Raw genomic sequence first — 17815 nt, 5'->3', positions numbered from 1 at the left:
GGACAGTGAGAAAATCAGGGCTGATACCTCACAAAAGTTACGTTTAGTGTTTCAGTGTGCCATATCATTGAGATTAAAAAGAAAAAAAAACCTCAGTTGTTAGTAGACACCAAACAGAAGAAAAAGCATTTTGTGGGGATGAAGAAAGAGGGGGAGGGGTGTAGTGGGGAAACTTAGCATAACAATTGTGCATTTTCTGAGGAAAGCACCAAATTTGGCACACTAGTAGCCTATCATATTATGAACAGATTTTGATATTGGGCCATCTCAAATTCAGCCGCTGATGGCTGTGGCAGCCATTTTCCACTGCCATTTTTTGCCATCCAAAATTTTGAGATGGACCAATATCCAAATCTGTTCATAATATGATAGGCTACTAGTGTGCCAAATTTGGTGCTTTAATCACAAAATGCACAATTGCTATGCTATATTTAGCTAAGTTGCACCACTAGTGGGGGTAAGCTTTCATAACAACAATAGCTGTGCTATTTGGGTGGAGTTAAATTGTGAAGACAAAGTTCCAATGTGTCTGAAGGAAGGTGGGGAAGGGGGTAGGTGGTGTTTAGAGCTGTGTCTAAATGGTACCTGTGGGAGGAAGGGGCGGGTGGGTGGTTGAGGAGGGGTTCCATCATGTTTGCAGGAACAATAAATGTCATGACAAGATAGTTCAATAGGTAGCTTGCTCTAATGCTTATAAAGTCTGAAAGGGTGAAGCAGAGGTAGTGCACTTGTCTTTGAGTTGTCTAGTATGGGTTTGATTCCCTACCTTACTTAAGACTGTCGGATCGGTAATTCCCAGGCAGGGAGTTGCATCATATAAAAGTACATCATCCTTCAGATGGACATTAAGCTGAGTGTCCCTTCTGCTGGCATGAGTGTTGAACATTAAATATCTCACGGTGTATTTTGCAAAGAGTAGGTTAGTGATCACCAGCACTCTCGAGAATTAACAAATTCCTGTTCTTTCATTCAAATGTCAGGCTTAGCCATCCGGCTCGTAAAAAAAACTTGGGCCAAAAGTATTTTATGCCTGACCTCACATGAAGGTAGTAATAATTTGTAGTGGTATAGTAGTCGTATTAGTACAAATGAAATGGTCAACTGTAAACGACAGTGCTTTTGTACAAGACAGTGCAGCATTAAAGAGTATGCAACCTTTAAGCGAGTCGTCAGGCCGGGTGCCTCCTGTGCAATCGTATGTTGATGCAAAAGATCCGGTCGTACCCATTGGACGAGTTGGCCTGAAAGGGCAGCACCTTAACAGGAAATCCTAGCTGTAGATTGGTATTTCATTTTGAATATGACTATAAAGAGTGTCATGGATAAAACAAGACATTAATAAACCTGAAGAGTGTGTTCGTATGCATATCCTTGTTAATTTAAGAAAATTCCAACAATATAATCCAATAATGCAAACATCTTGCAGGATTCTGCAAAGAAGTAGAACATTTAATCACAAAAAAATTAACTTATATTGTTATCTTCATGAAAAAGAAACCTGAATTAATTTTTTTTTTTTTTTTTTTTTTTGTATACCTTGGTCGAGGCTCGTATGAGAGCTAACACCCAACTCACAGCAAGGAGGCATGAGACAAGAGGGGCGGGAGTGGAAGGGACAAAACATTGGGGAACAGACACAGGTGAACTGTGGAAGGGAGAGGGATGGGGATGGGACGGGGAACATGGCGAGGAGAAGATGGACATTACAGGGACTTTCAGGAAGGAAAGCAGGAGAATTGAAGGAAGTGGGCTTGGGTGGATTATCGGGGGTAGAAAAGATCGAGGATTTGGATGGGGGAAGATAAGAGGTGGTGGTGATTTATGGCACACTAAGGATGGTGTTAGCAGGCGAGCATCATAGCCATGAACTAAGCACACTTTCATTTAGTTGTCTATCCTGGTTTTGAATTTCGTCCCAACTCTGGGCCATCACCTTGGTGTTTTGCTTGCAGGGGCGAAGGCATCAAAGTGTGTGCTGTCTATCGGATGGACATCATGCCTGAGGACCCATCTACCAGCACTGGAGGCATTGGAACACGTTAAATATCCCACGGTGTCTTTCACAAAGAGTAGGGGAGTTATTGTCGACATCCTCAACAAATTCCAAATTGCTACCTTGACGTCTACCGGGAATGCAATGTAAAATCACACATGACCTTTGCACAGGAACTGCTTCGGTAGCACCACTCTCCACAAGAGTATGGTACACGTGATTGTTTGAAGGGCCATTGAGATACAGAAACCACAATTAAAAGCAATCCCATACTGCAAGTTTTTCATCAAAGCCTCCTTTGAGAAAATTAATTAAGCTCGCTGTGCTAACTACAAGCTCTCACTTGTGGAAGGTGCATTTCAAGAAGAGAATGTCGGTGTGTGCCAGTGCCATAGTCATACATTTTCCCTGATCTGCTGGAAAGACGATGACAAACCATTGAACATATTCCTCATGCAGAAAACCGCTTCATCAACAGTTACATGTTCCTCTCAATGAATGCTTTTCATGACAATCACATCATTACCCATTTCTGACACTTACGAAGCATTCCTCCACCATCTATGCTCACGTGTGATGCAGAAATGCATGAGGATTATGTCTCGTCATCTCTAATGCAGGAACGATAATTCATCAATGTGTGTGCCGTCCCTCGGATGGACGTTGAACTGGATATCCAATCTGCCAGCATTAGTTGGTGGTAATGATCGCACATTAAAGATCGCAGTTAAAGATCACACAGTCTCCGTGAAGAGTAGGTGACCTATTACCAGCACTGAACGAAGTTCAAATTTGTGCTCTCGCCCACATTGGGCAATGTATTTAGTGGCACAGTCATGCCACCCAGCAACGATGCAAAACCAGCGGCCAGGCACTGCACACAAAATGGAAATGCTCCCTGATGGCTTAAGTAATTGCACGAGCATTGTTTTCAGTTTAACATGAAATAGCCACAATGAAACCTATTTCATACGGTCATCCACATTGATGACAAATATCGATGCACAGAAGATATGCACAGCAGGTGTTCCTATTGTTGATCGAAAGTCAACGAGAACAATGCTTATAAGTTTGTGTAATTCCTGTCCAGGTTTCAAGAAAATATATGATTGGTAGATTTTTTTTTTTAAATAAAGGAAAATTGAGCGAGCCGTTCTGGCCTGCAGTTGTGCCATGACCATCAATTAATCACTGTCTTGTTGCGATTAATGCTTTCGCAATTTTTGGTATTTGATGACCTTTTGACCCCACCCCAGAGCCCCATGTGGTGGGACTAAAATGGTTCTGCTTCCGCACCTTATTGTCATGTGATGATCATCAGAACCAAGTTTGGTGAATTTCTGCCCAACTGTTTCGGAGGAGATGGCGTGACGGACAGACAGACAGACAGTCCATTACAATACTGCCCCCCCCCCAGCAGGTTGATCGGTTCAGACATCTGGGTCGTGCCTGGGGAATCATGGATTGACTGGATCATGGGGTGTGGTGCTGTCGGTACCTGTGCGGGAGGACAAAAGTCCGAGTCTTCAGGTCCTTGGTGCTTCCAGTCTTGCTCTATCGATGTGAGATTTGGACTCTGACCAGGGATCTGACATGGAGACTTAATTGCTTTGGTTCCAGGTCTTTTCAGAGAATCCTTGGCTATCGCTGGTCAGACTTTGTGTCCAACGAGCGGTTGCTGAGAGAGACTCAAATGAGATTTGTAACCTGCATAGTCCGTGAGCGTCAACTATGGCTGTATGGACATGTGGCTCATTTTCCTGACGCTGATCCTGCTCACCAGATTCTCTCAGCGAGGGAGTCTCATGAGTGGAGGAGCCCAGTGGGCAGACCACGTGCCTCGTGGTTGCAACAGGTTGACCATCATCTCAAGGAGATGGGGATGGGCCAGGCATCCACCTGGGGGATGGCCAGACGGAGGCCCCTGGAGTACGGCAAAAAGTCGACACAGCGACAGGCTGCTCTGGTGCATGCTCCCATCCCTGACCTGACCCCCCCCCCTCAGGTATATTTTTTCAAGCATGGGGATAATTATGCCACGTTCGAGGTCGTCTTTAAATAATTCCGTTTTGGAGAAATTTTTTTTTAATGACTAATTTGTGGTGAGTAAAATAAAAAGTTGGATTTAAACCGTGGGGAGACTTGCTCTTAGTCAACAATTGTTGCTCTTAGTCTTAGTCAACATCGCATGATCTGTTGATGGATACCCTCGAAGTATACTACATTTTCACAGGTACAACAGTCAATCTGCACTTCTTATGAATCAGTTTGAAGGAGGTGCATTTCAAAAACAGAAGTTACACATCGTTTGTGCATAAAGAAAGCCGAATCATGTATGATGCACTAAGTGTGTCATCACATTCTCAGACATCACTTGTTCTTTTGAAAGATGAAGTTGGTGATTACACATTGCTCAAAACACTCTGCATGCATTTGCCAGAGTACGACTCTTCTTCTTCTTCTTCTTCTTCTGCAAAAGCACATTTCTTCCCACGTTATTGTGGTGTTGGAAACTTAGCCCAAGTCTTTCACGAACCGGCTGGGAAGGCCTGACATTCAACTATGCTGAGGACAGGAACTTGAAATTTTTCCATGTTGCCTGCGATAGCTAGCCTAATCTTTGTGAAGGACACCGTGGGGTCTTTAACATCCACCAACTAATGCCAGCAAGCCGTGACGCCCGGTTTATCGTCCATCCGAGGGACGGCAAACACATTGATGAAAAACCCTGCCTGCGAAACACCTCCAGCCCATCCTAACAGCTTGACATTTAAAGTCCGGAAGCGAGTGCTCCGGACAGACCAGCTAGCTCAACGTCCCGTCAGAAGAGACAACGTTCACTGTGGAAGCATCTTTAGCAGGATGAGATGGTCCAGCAACCAAACTCCATCACGAGGACCCTATTGCAAGTACTTGCACAACTGGGAATGAGAGCAAGCCACTTCTTACAAGGACATCGCATGTAAAGAGAATATTATTTGATTTTGGTAAATACATCCTGAACCTTAAGACAAGACATTAAAGGTTCCTTTTTCAAACAAAGCATCCTCTTAAAGCTTAGTCTCCGAACATAAAGCAAAATTAATCATACATTATTCACTCACATGTGACACCATACCAGTCATATACATGGCATGGATGATATATTTTGAAAATGATTTTCATCGTCTTAAAGTGATATGTATATTTGAGATTTACTGCTTTGTGGGTAAAATGTAAATGTGGAGCAAAAGAGTATTCCCAGGTGCTGACGTAGCATCTTCGTCGGTGTTGTACCTGGAGGTTGAAAACTTTCAAGTGTTGCTTCGTCGTTGTGTTGACTGCACATGGGATTCGTGGCCGCTTTTATGGTCTCGACCCTTCCAAGACCGATGAAAAACGATTTCTCAAATTTACATCAGCATGGTCAGGCCAAACACGCATGCCGCTCATCGGAGGACCAAGTCACGTCACCCACGATGTCCCAATGACGGTGCTTCGAGAATGACGAACCCAGGAACACTGCATTGAGAATCCAGCGGCGAGGTTTTTGGACGTCTCTCCTTGGTATATATCAATTGGCCGAGAAAGCTCAGTTACAAAATGGCTGCTTCGAGATAAGTGTACGTAGTGAGAACTCAGTACAAAGTAATGTATAAGTCAGTGATGAAAGATTAAAAATAATAATAATAATAATAATAATAATAATAATAATAATAATTCCATGGTCTGTATATCTTACATCGATTGATTAGGTCTCGAATAAGTGCCACTTACATCGTCATCTCCTCGTCTTCGTCCTCCGCTCGTGCTGGCTGAGCAAATGACTCCAGGACGTATTGAGGGTCCTACGGGTGGAACAGATCTGGGCATGGATGCCAGCGCCATCCGGCTTGGGCCCGGCTGCGGAAACGACGATTGAAAACCCATCGGAGTCGTGCACGGAACTCTGGGCTGCCGTGACATCGACGTGATGACCGTCGGTTGGACCATCCACTGCAGATCCTGGCTCGTCGTGATGGCCGTGATGGTTGGAATGAAGGAGCGGCTTGACCCTGGCATATCCACACTGTAGCCCTGTTGAAGACATCATAACGCGGATCACCTGGCGGTCACAATCGCTGTATACAGCATCAGAAATTGTCGTTTCTGTGCCACCAAAGTAATATGTCCCTTAATAATCCGCACATGCATGCTGTTGGGGGAAATCAAGACTTTGTTATCATCACTGTACACACACACACACACACACACACACACACACACACACACACACACACACACACACACACACACACACACACACACACACACACACACACACACACACACACACACACACACACACACACACACACATCACGTGGCAGTGTTGCAGCTGAGCATGTCAGCTGCATATTGCAGTGTAACGCAATTGCAAAACGCATGAGGTCACACCAAACAAGGTATCCGAGTTGGTCATTGGTGAAGCATTATTCATCGCTTCATCGGCCATCACCGTCCAGGTTTGCTTAACCAGCACAACGAGCGCGTATCCGACACCTGGGCGTGCCGAACGGCCGGCTTAGAGCAAAAGGTGGCGACGTACGCACAACATAACGTTCCACCACACTCTTAGTGTGGCGAGGAAATGATTTTTAGGCGCTTTTTACCGGTGCATCGCTTTTTGCAAAAGCATTACTCATCACACCTATTGTTGGAGCTGGAGGGGAGGAGGGGATGGGGAGGGGAGGGGGGGTTGAGGTTGAATGCATGAACTGCTCGAGAAGGAATCGAAAACAAATAAATAAAAAACAAATAAAAACAATGCTTTCTTCGCCATACTGCTCGGATAGACGTTGAAACCCGTTCGGGACGTCCACGTCCGCGCTCCCAGCAACTCGAACCTTGCACAGGTTGGTGTTCCCGCGAGCAGGTAAACATTGCACGGCGGATCCGACCATGGCTCTCACCTGGCATGCAGACGCTCCGCTTCCCATGGCATAGTAAGGCTCCGGGCTGCTGTAGGTCGCGTCGATGGCACTTGGGGCATTGGTCGCCGTCGTTGTACTCGGTTCGTTGATGATGTCCCGGTACATATCCCTTCGCGCCCGGGTCGATGCCGGCGGACGGCTCCGCTCGCTCGCCTCTCGCTGCACGTCTGCTGCCGAGTGACTCAGAGCAGGCATTTTATACAGCCCGCGTCCGAGGCTGCCTGGGTGGCTAAAAATAAGGAGTGACGTCCATTACTTGTTCCGGAATTCCGCGTGGGGGGAACATAATGGCAAAATCGAAACACCTCCGATCAAGCGACCTCTGAGTCGAGTCGGACGCGCCTTGCGCAGCACGGATGGTCGTCGATGGTCGAGGGGAAAGTCGAGATTTGCATCGAGAACGCTCGAATCGGCTCAAAAAGTTAACGAAACGCGCCATTCGCCTCTCCGTGACTCCCTCGGAGCGCGTGGAAGGTTCCATTTACGTCATAACTCGATGCCCATATATGGTGTTAGATTTCCCGGGAAAATATTTGGGGTATCCTTGGGTGCTGAAAGTGAGTGACGTCGGAAGGGATTCCCTCCTCTGATCTTCTGGAAGGTGTGCGCGCGTCTCCAAAACGAATTTACCTGCTCGACTCTGCAAGCGGGATGAGCGAAAGACTCGGCTGGACATCGTGAATCGTCTTTGGATCCTGAACGAAAGGAACAAAGAGCGTGAGAATTCCCGCCGAATTGATGTCCCTTCAAATGGGAGACCCCGAGACACTGATCCTCCTTTAATTAACGGAGCGTGTCGTGTACATCGGAGGTCGATCTCAGGTGTGCTTCGAAAGGAGGTCGAGGCAGACGCGATGTTGATAATTAGGAAGGATTTTATTTTGTTTTAATTAATCAACGGCCGAGAAAACGACCAGACGCGGGGAGAGGCGCTCGGGCCATTTCGCGCGCGCGCGCGCGCGCGTCGGGACACGTCACGTGTCCTGCGCGTGACGGACGTACGGTCGACGCGCGCACGTCAACCTACGTCAGGACGTCTGATGCGGCGCTCGTTGCGCGGGATCGCGCCGCGACGGCCCCGTCCAAAAGGATGTTTGAGCGGGAAGAGTCTCAACAAGAGCGTCGGACTGCATTGAGCTCGAATGGCTCCCCGTGATCCGGGACGTGATGTCCGCTATTCGCTGATCCGTGCACATCCGTGTCGAATTCATCACGAGACGTGTGGCAGGGAGAAGACCCCACCCTACCCTCTTCCTAATTATGATCCAGCTGCACCTTTTAGACCAATTGCATTCCCCACGATCTCACCAACGCGCACACATGAATCATATAGCATTAGATGGTCAACATATACAGATCATGCATGATGACGGCTTGGAGCTCAACACCCTGGCTGATACCGTTGACGCGTGACGGATCTCTGGGTCGCTCCCGGGATATCGATCGGCTATCTCCGTGCCTCCGCGGGTCAGTTGGAGCAGAACTGACCGGGGCTAATCCACAACAACAAGCAACCGGCCCTCGTGGAGCATAACACCCTTTAAGGGGATGTGAAGACCCCGAATTCAGCATAGCACCCTTTAAGGGGGCTTGAAGACTCCTAGTGGAACATAGCACCCTTTAAGGGGGCTTGAAGACCCCTCGTGGAACATAGCACCCTTTAAGGGGACTTGAAGACCCTGAATTCAGCATAGCAACCTTTAAGGGGGCATGAAGACCCATCGTGCAAAATAGCACTTTGAAGGGGGCTTGAAGACCCCTAGTGGAACATAGCATGCTTTAAGGTGGCTTGAAGACCCCTAGTGGAACATAGCACCCTTGAAAGGGGCTTGAAGATCCATCGTGGAACGTAGCACCCTTTAAGGGGGCTTGGACACCCCTAATTCAGCATTGCACCCTCTAAGGGGGCTTGAAGACCCATAATTCAGCATAGCACCCTTTAAGGGGGCTTGAAGACCCTTAGTGGAACATAGCACCTTTTAAGGGGGCTTGAAGACCCCTAGTGGAGCATGTCATCCCATAATGATAAAAGGGCTGTGAAGCACCCCTCGTGTAGCATGGAACCCTTTTACGGGAGGTTGAAGCCTTCTCTGTGTTTGTGCAATATGTCATCCTTTTGTGGGGGCGTGATGCCCCCCTCATGGAGCACATCACCTTCATGTAAAAGTTGAAAACACCTTTGTATTTGACACCTGTGCCCCTTCCGGGCCGGGGTATTTCGAGGACAAGGCTAACCACTGATCAAAACACTTCCATTACTACCGCGACCACGTCAGATCGCACCTATAGGTCCGTGAGGGCCATGCGTTAACCACGTGATGCATGCACACAAACCCTCCACCCATAAGGGACGCGCCACAGCACCATGACATATATATTCGTGTGCTGATCCACCATTTAAGGAGGAAAGGAGGAAAGATTAAAGAAAGTGATTTCTTTCCACTCCCCTGCTGTTTAATGGGGAATTCTGACGTCATAGTGTGTTATCTCCCCACGATCGGTTTGGAAATCTGACCTTTACAAAAAAAAACGACAACCATAAGGATATGAGGTGGACAGCAGAACAGGCATGACTTGTGTAGTTTAAAATCAGAAATAAATAATAATTTCTTGCATGTACGAAAAGTTGGGCAATGACCTCCTCGGTCACCGAAGGTTGGTGGGTGGAGGTTATGTTTTCACCCTTGTTTGTTTGATTGTCTAATTGTTTGATTGTCTGATTGTTTGATTGTCTGATTGATTGTGAGCACGATATCTCAAAAAGTTGTGGACCGGTTCGGACGAAACTTGGTGGACAGGTTGGGTGTGTAACGAGGAAGAAGTGATTCGATTTTGGTGAAGATCCGGATCCGGATCTGATAATGTTTTTGAAAGTGATTCTTCACCATTGAGAGAGAGAGAACTAAACTAATATAAAGCAAGACATCTGAAAAACTCGGTGGGGATAAGTTGGGTTGGTAACAAGAACAAACCGATTCGATTTTAGTTCAGGTCTGAATCCAGATCCGGCCTATCAGTGGGATACAAAACATAAACTGTTCAGCCTGGTGGATGTATGCGCTCTACAAAGTGCCCTTCTACTTGTTTATGCGCTTGAGCAGTGTATAAGGAGCAATTCATTGTTCACTCAAAACTACTCGGGCAACATACGGGCAAACAACCATATGTTAGCAACCATAGCGCAAGCTTTGATGGGCTCCTCTTGCGTTGAAGTTCTTGTATGAAATCTCATATTGTGCGTCATAAAAAGGTACATATACATATTTAATATATGGGAAACATTTGGGTTAAAGGCAAGGTTCTTCACCATAAACACACAGCGAGATGAGGATACTATATATATATATATATATATATATATATATATATATATATATATATATATATATATATATATATATATATATATATATATATATATATATATATATACACATTTGAATTGGCACGCGAAGTGGCATCTGATGGGAAAGCAATTTTATTTGAAGATCATTGCGATAAAGCGTGACGTACCAAAAAAGAAACACCAAACGTATTAATGGCAATTACACTTGACCGAAACCTGAGGCTATTTGAGGAATCCTGTAACGACATGAAGCAGGGATCAGATTATAAACTGTGAGTTCATAAAAAGCCTGTGTAATGATCTAAACATCTTGACATCAGTAGCTCGGAGGGTTCTGGACGCAGCCTGGTGTTGGCTTGGCTGGTAAGGTGGCTGGCTTGGGATCTTAGGGTCCTGAGTTCGAGCTCCTGTTTTTTACCGTTGAATTAACACCAGGTGGGGTTGATTCAGTCTGTCATTCTTCCAAGGTCGGTGAAGTGAGTATCATTGTGCAAGTAATGGGGGGCACAGCCGTGCCCTCAGCCAATGATGCTACTCACAGCCTTGTGCTGCATACGAAGGAGGATGAGGATTCTAGACATCAATAACTATGAGGGTTCTAGATATCAATAACCAGGAGAGTTCTCGACATCAATAACTCGAAGGGTTCAAGATATCAATAACTATGAGGGTTATATAAATCAATAACTTGGAGAGATCTAGACATCAATAATTATGAGGATTCTAGACATCAATACCTAGGAGAGTTCTAGCCATCAATAACTAGAAGGGTTCTAGATATCAATAACTATGAAGGCTATATAAATCAATAACTAGGAGAGATCAAGACATCAATAACTAGAAGGGTTTGAGACATCACAAACTATGAAGGCTATATAAATCAATAGCTCGGAGAGTTCTCGATATCAATCGCTGTGAGGATTCCAGATATCAATAACTGAAGGTTATATAAATCAATAACTTGGAGAGATCTAGACATCAATAATTATGAGGATTCTAGACCTCAATAACTTGGATAGTTCTAGACATCAATAACTAGAAGGGTTCGAGACATCACTAACTATGAAGGCTATAGAAATCAATAACTAGGAGAGTTATTGACATCAATCGCTGTGAGGATTCCAGATATCAATAACTGAAGGTTATATAAATCAATAACTTGGAGAGATCTAGACATCAATAATTATGAGGATTCTAGACATCAATAACTCGGATAGTTCTGGACATCAATAACTTGAAGGGTTCTCGACATCACTAACTATGAAGGCTATAGAAATTAATAACGAGGAGAATTCTCAACATCAATCACTGTGAGGATTCTAGATATCAATAACTGAAGGTTATACAAATCAATAACTTGGAGAGTTTGAGACATCAATAGTTATGAGGGTTCTCGACATCTGTAATTAGATGGGTTCAAGATATCAATATATTAGAGGATCCTAGACATCAGTAACTCGGAGGATCCTTGACATCAATAACTCGGAGGATCCTTGACATCAATAACTAGAAGGGTTTTAGATATAAATAGCTCTGATTATTATCAGCATCAATGCTGTGAGGATGCGAGCTGTGAGGATTTTTAGACATCAAAAACTATAAGGGTTCTAGACACCAACGGCTGTGAGGATTCTAGACATCAATAACTAGGAGGGATCGAGACACAAATAGCTATGAGGATTGTAGACATCAATAACTCAGAGGTTTCCAGACATCAATAGCTATGAGGGTTCTAGACATCGATAACTAGGAGGGTTCTAGATATCAATAGCTATGAGGGTTCTAGACATCAATAACTCAGAGGTTTCCAGACATCAATAGCTATGAGGGTTCTAGACATCGATAACTAGGAGGGTTCTAGATATCAATAGCTATGAGGGTTCTAGACATCAATAACTCGGAGGGTTCCAGACAATAGCTATGAGGATTCTAGACATCAATAACTATGAAGGTTCTCGACATCAATAGCTATGAGGATTCGAGACATCAATAACTAGGAGGGTTCTAGACATCAATAGCTATGAGGGTTCTAGACATCAATAGCTATGAGGATTTGAGACATCAATAGCTATGAGGGTACTAGACATTAATAACTAGGACAGTTCTAGACATTAATAGCTATGAGGATTGTAGACATAAATAACTATTAGGGTTCGAGACATCAATAACTTTGGAGGGTCCTAGAAATCAATAGCTATGAGGGCTCCAGACATCAATAATTATGAGGGTTCGAGACATTAACAACTGGGACAGTTCTCGACATTAATAGCTATGAGGATTGCAGACATAAATAACTATTAGGGTTCGAGACATCAATAACTTTGGAGGGTTCTCGACATTAATAACTAGGACAGTTCTCGACACCAATAGTTATGATGATTCCAGACATCAATAACTAGGAGGGTTCTAGACATCAATAGCTATGAGGGTTCTAGACATCAATAACTAGGAGGTTTCTAGACATCAATAGCTGTGAGGGTTCCAGACATTAATAACTAGGACAGTTTGAGACATCAATAGTTATGAGGGTTCTCGACATCAATAGCTGTGAGGGTTCTAAACATTAATCACTCGGACAGTTCTTGACATAAATAGTTATGAGGGTACTCGTCATCAACAACTGGGAGGGTTGTGGACATCAATAGCTATGAGGATTGTAGACATAAATACCTATGAGGGTTTGAGACATCAATAACTTTGGAGGGTCCTCGACATCAATAACTATGAGGGCTCTAGACATCAATAGTTTTGAGGGTTCTCCACATCAATGGCTGTGAGGGTTGTAGACATAAATAACTATGAGGGTTCGAGACATTAGTAGCTCGGAGGGTTCTAGACATCAATAGCTGTGAGGGTTGTGGACATAAATAACTATGAGGGTTCAAGACATCAATAGCTAGGAGGGTTCTCGACATCAATAAGTAGGATGGTTCTAGACATAAATAAGTGGGATGATGTCTTTATCATATCATAGTTCCAGACATCAATAGCAATGACGATGCACAACCAACTACCTTCATCATGATCATCATCATCATCATCATCATCAACATTGATGTACTCTCTGCAGATCGTCGGTCCTGCTGAAGGAGCGTCTCTGCAACATTCATGCTGCCTGATTTGCCGTTGCCATCCCAGTAGTCGGTCAGAGTAAGAATTTGTAGTTTGCTGGCGATAACTCGCCTACTCTTCAGGAAAGACACTGAGGTCTTGAACGTCCACGAATGACCGATGCCAGCAGACGGGTCCTCCAGTTTAACATCCATCCGATCTACGACGCATCCATTAAGTATGCCAAACACCAGGGTGGTGGTTTCGAGCTGGATCGGGATTCAAACCGAGACCAGACAGCTCAGACGGGAGTGGATGCGCATTCGGGTGCGAAAATAACCACAGAGCGTTCAGCTCCGATCAGGTGGAACGAATATAGAAACATCTCGAACGTTCATGTGTCATCGTGATCCAACCATTGACTTCTGTGCTCTGCGCTTCCACTGGACTCTTCCACCCCCAGCCCCCCGCCCCCCATCCCTTCCATGCAGCGAGAGACCAGAGCATTTACTTTGGAATCTCATAAACTATTAGAAGCCCTCAAAACGTTCTTCGCCGGGAATTTCGTTCCTAACAGCAGCAGACGTGACGAAACTGGACATCAAGGGACATGTTGCCTTCAGGAGGACAGAAATAAAAATGGTTCCACTTTTCATATCTCACCATCAGACACAAATCGAGGTTGAAAACCCCATTCGTGCACAAAAACAATGCCAAGGCAGGGCCCATCCTAAATTTAGTCGTGAAAAGGACCCGAATTAGAAAACGTGCTGAAAACGGATGTGCTGTCATACACTGGGTCGGGAAAAAGGAAAATATAAACCATCCACAAACCGACATAAAAGCGGACCGCATTTCCGAAGTGTACCGGCGGAACGTTCTGGAAACGTCACGGCGCACGCTCTGAGCGCCTACGTCACAGACGCTCGAAACAGACGACTTGGGGAGCGAGAGCTGGGAAGTTTCGCGTCACGTGTTTGTGACGTCATGACGTTCGCTGCGCGATTTTATGAGCACACAGAAACCGGGCTTTTGCTGGGGCGTTTGTCAATAATCATCATCATCATCATCGTCATCATCATCATCATCGTCATCGTCATCATCATCATCATCATCATCATCATCATCATCGCCATTGATCTTTGTAGAGCCATTGAACTTATCGATGATCTGGATCATTTTCAGGGATGCGTTTCACAAGTTATATTTATGTATTTTGGCGCCAATTTTAAAATGTGCAATGAATGCATTATTTCACGTTAATTAAACAACGAAAATCCACTTTTAAAATCTACTCGTGACATGCTTCCAAGCTCAGAGTCCCTCCTTCAATTTTTATTCGCACGTTCTTGTGGAGTTGGTCGGTGGAGGAGGGGTGGGGAGGGAGTTGGACCAAGTCTTTCACGATCTGGCTGACTAACTCTGACGTTCGACGAAGTAGTTAGGGCAGGAATTTGGAATTTGTTCATGGTCCCGGCGATAGCTCGCCGACTCTTCATGAAGGACACCGTGCAATCTTTAACGTCCACCAACAATAGTCAGCAGATGGGATTCCCAGTTTGACGTCCATCCAAGGGATGACACACACATTGATGAATCAACCTGCCTGTGAAACATCAGAACGGAAGTTTATAGCTGGGTCAGGGTTCAAACCCAAGAAAGACAGCTTAGAGACAGTGTGCGAACCTCCAAGTGTTCCTGCCAGGCTGGGTCAGGGTTTAAACCCAAGACAGACACCTTAGAGGCGAGTGTGCGAACCTCCAAGTAATACTGCCAGGCTGGGTCAGGGTTCAAACCCAAGACAGACAGCTTCGAGGAGAGTGTGCGAACTTCCAAGTAATCGTGCCAGGCTGGGTCAGGGTTCAAACCCAAGACAGACAGCTCAGATGCGAGTGTGGGAACCTCCAAGTAATCGTGCCAGGCTGGGTCAGGGTTCAAACCCAAGACAGACAGCTTAGAGGAGAGTGTGCGAACCTCCAAGTAATCCTGCCAGGCTGGGTCAGGGTTCAAACCCAAGACAGACAGCTTAGAGGAGAGTGTGCAAACCTTCAAGTAATGCTGCCAGGCTGGGTCAGGGTTCAAACCCAAGAACGACAGCTTACAGGAGAGTGTGCGAACCTCCAAGTAATCCTGCCACGCTGGGTCAGGGTTCAAACCCAAGACAGACAGCTTAGATGCGAGTGGGGGAACCTCCAAGTAATCGTGCCAGGCTGGGTCAGGGTTCAAACCCAAGACAGACAGCTTAGAGGTGAGTGTGCGAACCTCCAAGTAATCCTGCCACGCTGGGTCAGGGTTCAAACCCAAGAACGACAGCTTACAGGAGAGTGTGCGAACCTCCAAGTAATCCTGCCAGGCTGGGTCAGGGTTCAAACCCAAGACAGACAGCTTAGAGGAGAGTGTGCGAACCTCCAAGTAATCCTGCCAGGCTGGGACAGGGTTCAAACCCAAGACACACAGCTGAATGGAGAGTGTTCGAACCTCCAAGTATTCCTGCCAGGCTGGGACAGGGTTCAAACCCAAGACAGACAGCTTCGAGGAGAGTGTGCGAACCTCCAAGTAATCCTGCCACGCTGGGTCAGGGTTCAAACCCAAGACAGACAGCTTCGAGGAGAGTGTGCGAACCTCCAAGTAATCCTGCCACGCTGGGTCAGGGTTCAAACCCAAGAGAGACAGCTTAGAGGAGAGTGTTCGAACCTCCAAGTAATCCTGCCACGCTGGGTCAGGGTTCAAACCCAAGACAGACAGCTTAGAGGAGAGTGTGCAAACCTTCAAGTAATGCTGCCAGGCTGGGTCAGGGTTCAAACCCAAGAACGACAGCTTACAGGAGAGTGTGCGAACCTCCAAGTAATCCTGCCACGCTGGGTCAGGGTTCAAACCCAAGACAGACAGCTTAGATGCGAGTGGGGGAACCTCCAAGTAATCGTGCCAGGCTGGGTCAGGGTTCAAACCCAAGACAGACAGCTTAGAGGTGAGTGTGCGAACCTCCAAGTAATCCTGCCACGCTGGGTCAGGGTTCAAACCCAAGAACGACAGCTTACAGGAGAGTGTGCGAACCTCCAAGTAATCCTGCCAGGCTGGGTCAGGGTTCAAACCCAAGACAGACAGCTTAGAGGAGAGTGTGCGAACCTCCAAGTAATCCTGCCAGGCTGGGACAGGGTTCAAACCCAAGACACACAGCTGAATGGAGAGTGTTCGAACCTCCAAGTATTCCTGCCAGGCTGGGACAGGGTTCAAACCCAAGACAGACAGCTTCGAGGAGAGTGTGCGAACCTCCAAGTAATCCTGCCACGCTGGGTCAGGGTTCAAACCCAAGACAGACAGCTTCGAGGAGAGTGTGCGAACCTCCAAGTAATCCTGCCACGCTGGGTCAGGGTTCAAACCCAAGAGAGACAGCTTAGAGGAGAGTGTTCGAACCTCCAAGTAATCCTGCCACGCTGGGTCAGGGTTCAAACCCAAGACAGACAGCTTCGAGGAGAGTGTGCGAACCTCCAAGTAATCCTGCCACGCTGGGTCAGGGTTCAAACCCAAGAGAGACAGCTTAGAGGAGAGTGTTCGAACCTCCAAGTAATCTTGCCAGGCTGGGTCAGGGTTCAAACCCAAGAGAGACAGCTTAGAGGAGAGTGTTCGAACCTCCAAGTAATCTTGCCAGGCTGGGTGATTTGGCAATAAATCCACGAATGAAGTCGTATTAAGTTGTATTAACTTTTCATTTTTATTCGTCTCAGAGTATTGTGTATGTGTGTGTTTGTGTGTATGTTTGTGTGTGTGTGTGTGTGTGTGTGTGTGTGTGTGTGTGTGTGTGTGTGTGTGTGTGTGTGTGTGTGTGTGTGTGTGTGTGTGTGTGTGTGTGTGTGTGTGTGTGTGTGTGAGAGAATGTGTGTGTGTGCGCATCGATATATTTTTGCTTTAAAAATGTTATCTCTGCAACCGCTTGTCCAATCGAATTGAAAGTTTAAACAAAGTAGAGACTCCCCATGGAGAATATTGTTTTACTAACTCTGTTTTACCTATAGATTGGGCACAAATTTTGAATTTGGCCACAAAACAGTCTCACAATGGCCTACTCTTATGAAAAGCTTTTGTTGGTACTCTAATGTTCACCAACGAATGATACCAGAGGGGATTCAGAAATTCAGTCGGTTTTTGTGGCATCTCCAAAGTTTAAACTGCTGCTTTAGGGGTTTTAACTGTTATTTTTCAATCGATTGGTGAGTGTTTGCACGCTGTGTATGTCATTGAGCCTGCACACAAACCTACATTAATATTTGGCCTTAAGGAAATCAATAATGTTCTCAAATGTAACCACAACTTTTTGATGTCTGATTGAACCATATGTTTATTTCTTACCTTGATAGTGGATTATGTCCCAGTTACATGTGCCTGTTTCTGAGAGTGTCCGTCTGTGGTTTTAGGTACGCTCCGAGGTCATTGGGCTTAACCTGTGTGCCAATAAACCATCCTACAGCAGGATTC

The 17815-nt window shown here is 45.7% G+C and overlaps 1 protein-coding gene across 2 annotated transcripts in view; it reads right to left on the bottom strand.

Moving 5' to 3' along the window:
* LOC147032150 (fos-related antigen 2-like) overlaps window positions 1-17815 on the bottom strand; it is a 90716-nt gene that overhangs the window by 21622 nt on the left and 51279 nt on the right. Inside the window, exons 1-2 of one of the 2 annotated variants that reach the window (XM_085869496.1) lie at window positions 6925-7159; window positions 5750-6049 (exon numbers count right to left, since the gene is read on the bottom strand). In XM_085869496.1, coding sequence (XP_085725622.1) covers window positions 5750-6049; window positions 6925-7140 — 516 coding nt within the window. In that variant the 5' untranslated portion in view covers window positions 7141-7159. Of the gene's footprint in view, window positions 1-5749; window positions 6050-6924; window positions 7160-17815 lie in introns of those variants that run through there. The other variant, XM_085869497.1, reaches the window with a different exon arrangement.

Source organism: Eptatretus burgeri, chromosome 2 (genome assembly GCF_056783735.1).
Source record: "Eptatretus burgeri isolate ZD-2024b chromosome 2, Ebu_testis_v1, whole genome shotgun sequence".
In the NCBI taxonomy this organism is placed as follows: Eukaryota; Metazoa; Chordata; class Myxini; order Myxiniformes; family Myxinidae; genus Eptatretus; species Eptatretus burgeri.
This window is presented reverse-complemented; position numbering and strand designations above follow the sequence as displayed.